Raw genomic sequence first — 8715 nt, forward strand, 5'->3', positions numbered from 1 at the left:
AAACGACATCACATTGTGCTCTATTTGGTTTGCGATAGTAAAGCGTCATCTGAACGTGGTTTTCTATGCCCATCTAAGCATGATTAAAGAACAAATAAATAAATAAACTTTGAAATGTTTTTATTAATGCAAAGTACGTTTTTTTATTTTTATATCAAAGTACCTGACGAATATGAAGGAAAACATGTCAAAACGATATCATATGATCTTGTTAGTAAGTATTTCTGGATACTGTAAAATCTGAACCATACCGGCGGACCTTCAGTTTCCCAATTTCGATCTCTCGATCTCTCGAAGTTTTATCAAGGTCCCTTGAACTTCGAGTTATCGAGAGTCACCTGTATTTATTTTGAGTTGATGTATCCCGGTGTGTTTATAGATCTAGCATTAATGCGGAAAGAGAAAACAGCTGGGAACGGGGAACCCAATATGTCGAGGAGAGATGAGTTTTGAAAGCGATGCACTTGTCGTGGTACAGGGAAACACCATGTAACTAAGATCGTTTCATCACATCAAATCCTGGTGAAGTTTCCTGATTTGATCGGGAAGTGAGCATTGGTTATTTTTTGCAATAGTGATGGTGTAGAAATGAAGGTATTTTATTCCTTTTGTATTCTGGTATTGGTGATCTATTGTACACATCTCTCAGATATTCGCGCACAGAATTCCACGTGCGGCGTGTAAGTATCCTGTATCTCACCTATTTACTTAAATCATATTTTTGTTTTCATTGTAAATAGTTAACACATATGTACTTAATACTGTTTCATAAAATTTCCGTTTATTGAAATTACACGCTTATGTGTATTAAAAATTTCTATGAAGTCAAACTAAGATGTATTATCTAATTTGAATTTAATTGTGTGATAGAAACCATAAGCGTTGACATGTGGACAATATTATCTGACTGGTGTTTATACGTTTTGTAGACCCCCGGAATGTTGTCAGGGTTATAAATGGGACAACAATAGTGCACAGTGCAGTCGTAAGTGTTTAAACGTTTTGTAGACCCCCGGGATGTTGTCAGGGTTATAAATGGGACAACAATAGTGCACAGTGCAGTCATAAGTTCAAGAGTATCTGTGATTAAATTATTTAATGTACAGATGCACACAATCAAGATGATAAATCCAATCATTGAATAAACCTATTTAGAAAATATATAAGACGTAAGAGGAAGACATCTGCAGTTAACCTGGTTATAACGGATTAATTTAGATGTAATTAATTAATAGAATTGATGATTCTAAATGATATATGGTATTTGATGACTGTTCTGTACCTTTAGCTTGTGACTATCCTCAATTTGGAACCACGTGCGGATCTACCTGTCAGTGCCCACGAAAGAATTGCCATCATAAATATGGATGTCAAAACAACGGTAAAATCAATAGAAACAAAACGATGCAATTCAAGATAACTCAATTCTGTTGTAATACAATAAGTAAGGTTTCGTCCGATACAAAAGGATTTTTGCGAAGTTTTGGTGTAATGTGCCCATTGAACAGTACTCTGATAGTAGAGTAGCGGATCAAAGGGGGTGGCGGTGGTTGCACACTCCCTTTGGTTGAACATTTGCAAAAAAAAAATGTTACCATTACCGTTTTTGGGGTGTAGCAGTTAGAGCTATATGGACCATGGATATCGGCCTGGATAGCTCAGTGATTAGAGCACCTGACTAGTATTGCAGGGGTCCTCGATAGCTCAGTGATTAGAACACCTGTCTAGTATTGCAGGGGTCCTGGATACCTCAGTGATTAGAGCACCTGACTACCGGTAGTATTGCAGGGGTCCTGGATAGCTCAGTGATTAGAGCACCTGACTAGTAATGCAGGGGTCCTGGATAGCTCAGTGATTAGAGCACCTGACTAGTAATGCAGGGGTCCTGGATAGCTCAGTGATTAGAGCACCTGACTAGTATTGCAGGGGTCCTGGATAGCTCAGTTATTAGATCACCTGACTAATATTGCAGGGATCCTGAATAGCTCAGTAATTAGAGCACCTGACTAGTATTGCAGGGTCCTGGATAGCTCAGTGATTAGAGCACCTGACTAGTATTGCAGGGGTCCTGGATAGTTCAGTGATTAGAGCACCTGGCTAGTATTGCAGGGGTCCTGAATAGCTCAGTGATTAGAGCACCTGACTAGTAATACAGGGGTCCTGGATAGCTCAGTGAATCCGTTGATCAGTTTTTCCTATATACATACAAGTATGGTTTCTCTGTTGTGTGGTTAATTGTATATAAGCATGGTGACTCCGTTGAGCGGTTGAGCGGTGTTTACAATATAAACATGGTGACTCCGTTGAGCATTGTGGTATAAATAATAAATTTTTTGTTTCAGGATGTCCAGTAGGTTTTTATGGCACTTACTGTGAACGTCACTGTCGATATCCGAATTACGGAAGAGAATGCCAGCTGGGATGTTCATGTGACAAAGAACGGTGTAATCACGTGACGGGATGTACAGGTACAATTTAGAAATAATTAATGTTTCTCATTGACCTTTAAAGTACAATTGCTAATCTGCTGACATATTCCATGATGTTCGTTATCAACTTGTTTATATTAACGAAGAAAAAAATTGATGTCTAAATGTAATTTACCTTTAAACTTCATAGTTGTTTATACAGTGTATATACATGTAATTACTCAAATATTATATCAATTATCTGATTTAAAACCTTTAAATTCTTGGGAGTCAACATTTTGTGAATTGGCGGGATTTGACGGTTTGATTAATATATATTTTCGTGGATTGTGGAGATTTTACAGTTTCATTCGGAGGCAATTTTCGTTAATTGTGGAGATTTTACTGTTTCATGTGGATGTGTTTTGAAGGGTATGGTATCTATTGTGCATTTCGTTGTGGATTGAAAGTCTGATGATTCCATAATATTTGTACTAGTAAATGTCAGGATCGGGACGATGGAAGTAGATTTTAGTTTTAGATTGGTCTCCTTCGGTTTGACCACTATTGGGGCTGAGGACGGACTTGTTAAGGGAGGGTAGGGGTTACATCTCTGTTAACAGGGAGTCGAGACGTCTTATAATCACGTATAAACCGGGGGCAATAATCGGTTTGATATACGTGCAAATAGATGAAATCCATGACAACTCCATGGAATACCTGCAATAATCATTGACTGAGAACATGTGTACTTTCGTGGTACTTGATAAATCTAAGAAATAAGTTTCATTTTGAAAATACCAGGGTAAAATAAAATAAAAAAGATATGAGCTGCAATGCTCATGCCAGCATATATCACGAAGCACGTGAGGACATCACAGAGCACGTGAGGACATCATGAAATATATGCTGACGTGAAGGGTCGTATAGTTGATATTCTCTACGTATTTACAAAAAAACTCATGAAATTTCCCTGTTTTACATTTACGTTCTACTTGTATTTCTATCGAAATTCTCAGTCGTTATAACAGACGTATTTAACAAGATTTATACGCGCATTGTTCACAAAGCAACATATTCACAAGGAAATGGCCATACTTCAATTTTGTAAATATATCAAGGGCAAAAACATTGGAAATGTCATTATCATGTGACTACGGACACTGTCATTAATACTCACTTTGTCTTGTTTTGCTACAGATGATATCAGCGCCGCTGAGAACAGCACCGCTGTGTCCGAGCCATTCTCCCACAATAGAAGTATGCAAAATGAGACCGAAATGAACATTCTATATATTTCATCTGACGTCACACAAGGAGGTAAAGATACCTTTACTAGAGATAAAGACTCGTACTTTGAATTGAAACTTTCGGAACACGAACTGTTGCTATCTAATGCACTTTTGCTATCTGATTCATCAATAAAACACACAGGGTATGTGAAGATAATGTGTAGAGGATATTTATTTTATTTGATATCTTAAAGCATGGACACGATTTAAGGTGAAGATTTTCGAATTTGTTTTTCCATTTTTATTGTTTACAATTCTTAACAAGAGTATTTTTAATGGTCAGCCAAATTTGAATATCATTTGTTGAGTTATACATGAGATACAGCACTCAAAATTCTTTATGTAAACAAGGCTCGTACATACGAAATAAAACACACGCATCCTCAAATGAGATTTGCCAAACACTAGAAGCTATTTAATTGTGCTAAGACTGAAAAAGCTACTTCAAACTACACTTTTACGACTTTATTTAACATATGTAAACAAAAATATGGCACAAGACTTGTTTACATAACAAAGACTTGTGACCTTTGTATCTCCCATGTACCTTGACAACTGACATCCAAATTTTTGCTGATCATCAGTAATACCTTAGTAATCTGAAAAAAGAAAATTAAAAGCCCTGCTAGACTAAAACTCACGATCTACAGATCAGCAGTCGACACGTTAACCCAGCTATGCAATATACAAGTATTGTTGATATCTATATTTTATTCATGTTTCCTGAAGAAGTCAGAAGTGTTCTTCCTCCTAATGGACACGTACAAATAAATAAAACTTCTCCGTTTGCAAATATTTCTGTACAAAATGTTAAATTGTGGCGTCGGTGGCCTAGTGGTTAGGCCGTCAGACTCTCGACCGAAAGGTCGTGGGTTTGAGTCCTGGCCACGGCAGGGCTGACGTTGTGTCCTTGGGAAAGGCACTTTACATGAATTTCCTCACTCCACCCAAGTGTAAAAGGGGTACCTGGCTATAGACAGTGAAATACATTGTTAGAATGTTAGTGCTTTAGCGCTTGTAATGGCAGCTTGCTCTGTATGCTTCCTAGGAGGCTGAGAAAGTTCTAGATTGATATATGGTCTGCCGGGGTAATAATGTACATTGATTATTGTAAAACGCTTTGAGCAGCATACGCTGGAAAAGGCGCTATATAAAACCAATCATAATTATTATTATTAATATATTCCACCTCACCTGATATTTTATCCCTTTGGACTCGAATTAAAGTACATCACAGAGTCCTCCACATCTGCTTCGTACTTATATATTTTATTGAAAATAAATATTAACGGCAAACTAATAATTCAACTTTATACCAAACGGGATGATTTCAGCTTCTCAATAGTCAACTCCCCATATATATGTAGCGATATTCCATTATCACCTGTATATGGTGTTTATATCTCTCAACTGATTGGAGACGCAAGAGCTTGTTCTGCGTATGATCAGGTTTTGAATCGAGACAACCTACTGAAGACACGTTGATGTTACAGGGGTTTCAACAGTATCATTTAAAGTCGCCAATTTGCAAATTAGATAGTCGTTATAATGATTTAGTTTGACAATACAACCTATCATTGGATCTATTGCTGTCTGACACGTTTCATACGAAATTTTAGGCCGTTCTTGGCACACTGATTTTGACTACGGATTATTCCGTTTATATGATCAAGATATAGGGCTCACGGCGTGTGTGACCGTTCGAGAGGGGATGCTTCTTCCTCCTAGCCACCTGGTTCCACCTCTGGTAATTACAGGGGTACGTGTTTGTCCAACTTTTGATTTTGTATCGCCTATAGGAATTATGAGATTGATCACTGTTCGTCATGTTTACCGTTCATTCGCAAAACACGACAAATAGCAACATTAAATCAAGTTGATTAAAATATCAGTGTTTACTCGATATTTGAGTTTCTGGTTGAGGGACATTTTATAATCGCTGGAACTCTTTCTATGCACTAATTAAAAATATTCCTCTTAGTGCATCATGTTGGTTAAATAAGTATCAATAAATACTCTACAGTAAACAAATTTTCACAATTGACCCGATTTTGTTAAAAGAAACCTATCAATATGTAAAATTGGAAGTCTTCAAAAGGAGGTGGAAAACAAGTGTCTTTAACACACAGAAATTCAATTCAACTGGTAGAGAGAGTACACATATAAAAGTATGAATATATAAGTGTATAATAGTATCTCTCTGAACACTTGGTCTATATATGAATGAAGGGAAGTTTAGGCCGTTCTTGGCTCTCTGATTTTGACTACTGATTATTGCGTTTACCTGATAAAGATATAGGGCTCACGGCCTGTGTGACCGATCGATCGATACGCAAGAGCTTGTTCTGCATATGGTCAGTTCAAATCGAGACAAGCTACTGACAAACAGGTTGATGGTGCAGGGGTTCCAACAGTTTCGTTTAAAGTGAGCATTTCGCAAATTCTATAGTCGTTATAACGATCTTGTCTGCGAACACAATCTGTCTTCGAGTCAAATGCTGTCTGACGTGTTTAATATCGATTGTTTGGCCGTTCTTGACCCACTGATTTTGACTACAGATAACTCTATTTACCTGATCAAGATATAGGGCTCAAGGCGAATGTGACCTGTCAACAGGGGATATCTACTCCTGCTAGGGCACTTGATCCCACCTCTAGTATATTCAGGGGTCCGTGTTTGCCCAACTCTCTATTTTGTATTGCTTATAGGAGTTATGAGATTGATCACTGTTACCTATCTTCACCTTTCATGTTTATCATAGTGAATATTGCATCATCTCTATGCAATGACAACGAGCAATAGTAACACAAAATTTGTTCGTGCAGTATGAGAGACACTTGATTTCACCTCTGGTGTGTCCAGGGGTCCGTGTTTGTCTGATTTTACCTCTGGTATGTCCAGGTGTCCGTGTTTGCCCAACTCTTAATTTTGTACTCTCTACCTGTCTGTGATCTTAGTTTTGTAGTGTTCTATAAGAGTGTTTTATATCGACAGGAAGGATGCAGCCACTCATGTCAATGTGGGAAGAAATGAACATGAGACACAAAGTGATGCTCATTTCCATAGCTTTCATCGGAGTAATCCTCTTGATCATTTTAGGTGTTTATATCAAACTGATCGTCAGTAAGCATGCCAGTGTGCGCTATTATCAATTTAAGATTCGTCGTTCTCAAAAAGTGAAAACTTCAAATGAAACATCGTTCCTGTGACATCCTTTTCATAGACAATTTTGGAAAATGTAAATGGAGTGGAAACTAGGCATGTGACTGTGGTTATTATGTCAGTACTATGTCATTCTGTTTGTACTACGTAATTCTGTTAGTGCTATGTAATTCTGTTAGGAGTATGTCACTGTTAGTACTATGTAATTTTATTAGTACTATATAATTCTGTTAGTACTATGTCATTTTGTTAGTACTATGTCACTGTTAGTAGTATGTAATTCTGTTAGGACTATGTCACTGTTAGTACTATGTAATTCTATTAGGACTATGTCACTGTTAGTACTATGCAATTCTGTTAGGACTATGTAATTTTGTTAGTGCTTTGCAATTCTGTTAGGACTATGTCACTGTTAGTACTATGTCACTGTTAGTACTCTGTAATTATGTTAGGACTATGCCACTCTTAGTACTATGTAATTTTGTTAGTGCTATGTACTTTTGTTAGGAGCATGTCACTGTTAGTACTATGTAATTTTGTTAGTACTATGTAATTCTTTTAGTATTATGTAATTCTGTTAGTACAATGTAATTCTGTTAGGATTATGCCACTGTTGGTACTATGTAATTCTGTTAGTACAATGTCACTGTTAGTACTATGTAATTCCGTTAGGACTATGTAATTCTGTCAGTACTATATAATCATGTTAATACTATATAATTCTGTTAATACTATATAATTCTGTTAGTACTATGTAATTCTGGTAGTACTATATAATCATGTTAATACTATATAATTCTGTTAATACTATATAATTCTGTTAGTACTATATAATTATGTTAGAACTATGTAATTCTGTTATTATTATCTTTTATAAGCTTAATGAGACTTTGTAAGTCCGTTTAGGCTATTTAAGCTTGCTATCTAAGACTATACGTAAATGTTCATTGAATAAATCATTTCATAAGAAACGTTTGATTTTAGAATGATATACGGTGTACGTTTTATGCATGAAATTAAAACAATCAGCTAGTGTTTACTTACAATATTATTCGTGTGGGGTTTACATTCTGTGAATGGTGTATTGTATATAACTAAAAGTATCGAGACCGAGGAATTAGTATAGAGGAATGCTAAAATGTACTAAGAGTCAAAACTTATCAAAATCCAGCATGCATTATTGATAATATAGGAAGTGATGCCTTCCTTGAGAACATAGGAACTGAGTTCTTTACTGAGAGCATAGGAACTGATTCCTTTATTAATAAAAAAGGAACTGTTTCATCTATTGAAAACATAGGAAGCGAGTCCTTTATTGAGATCATGGAACTGAGTCCTTTATTGATATTTATAGTCCGAAATATTTGACGTTTTCCTGGCTTTTTTATGATTTTGATATTTACCGTGCCAGGAAAACTTCAGAACCGGCGTCATTACGTAAACTGGAAATTTTGCCGCTCCAGCTGGAGGCAGCATTCTCGGACCGATTTTGAACACTTGCGAGCTGAATTCAATGTTAAACTCGCAACTTATCAATAAAACGATGCTTCTTGCACTTTCTAATATCAATTCTATGGTTTCTTTCATCACATATACAGTCTCTTGAAAATATTTTAACAAGCTGTCGTGCTTTGATTTGAATCATTTAAAACTTATACGGTACCAATTTTGATGCACCAGATGCGCATTTCGACAAATAATGTCTCTTCAGTGATGCTCAACCGAAATGTTTGAAATCCGAAATAACAATGAAGTTTTAGAGCTATTTTAGGGAAAAACAGAGTGCCAAAAAAGTGGAGTCAAATTCGTCTAAGGATAAAAGATATGCGTGAGGGAGATAATGCTTAATTTT

General features: G+C 36.3%; 1 protein-coding gene across 1 annotated transcript; it reads left to right on the forward strand.

The window, feature by feature from the left end:
* The first annotated feature begins 554 nt into the window (after positions 1 to 554).
* LOC125674958 (scavenger receptor class F member 1-like) lies at positions 555 to 7887 on the forward strand. The gene is made up of 6 exons (XM_048912357.2): positions 555 to 680; positions 930 to 985; positions 1289 to 1381; positions 2343 to 2468; positions 3609 to 3728; positions 6696 to 7887. Exons 1-6 carry the CDS (start codon positions 589 to 591, stop codon positions 6908 to 6910), a joined length of 702 nt encoding a protein of 233 aa, XP_048768314.2. The 5' UTR covers positions 555 to 588; the 3' UTR covers positions 6911 to 7887.
* The last annotated feature ends 828 nt before the right edge of the window (positions 7888 to 8715 follow it).

Source organism: Ostrea edulis, chromosome 3 (genome assembly GCF_947568905.1).
Source record: "Ostrea edulis chromosome 3, xbOstEdul1.1, whole genome shotgun sequence".
In the NCBI taxonomy this organism is placed as follows: Eukaryota; Metazoa; Mollusca; class Bivalvia; order Ostreida; family Ostreidae; genus Ostrea; species Ostrea edulis.

Bases quoted from the DNA above. Each gene is read 5' to 3' on its own strand.
- LOC125674958 (XM_048912357.2), top strand. From the start codon at position 589: ATGAAGGTATTTTATTCCTTTTGTATTCTGGTATTGGTGATCTATTGT. The intron at 1,382-2,342 runs GTAAAATCAATA...TTTTTGTTTCAG, and splicing joins ATATGGATGTCAAAACAACG to GATGTCCAGTAGGTTTTTAT. The intron at 2,469-3,608 runs GTACAATTTAGA...GTTTTGCTACAG, and splicing joins TCACGTGACGGGATGTACAG to ATGATATCAGCGCCGCTGAG.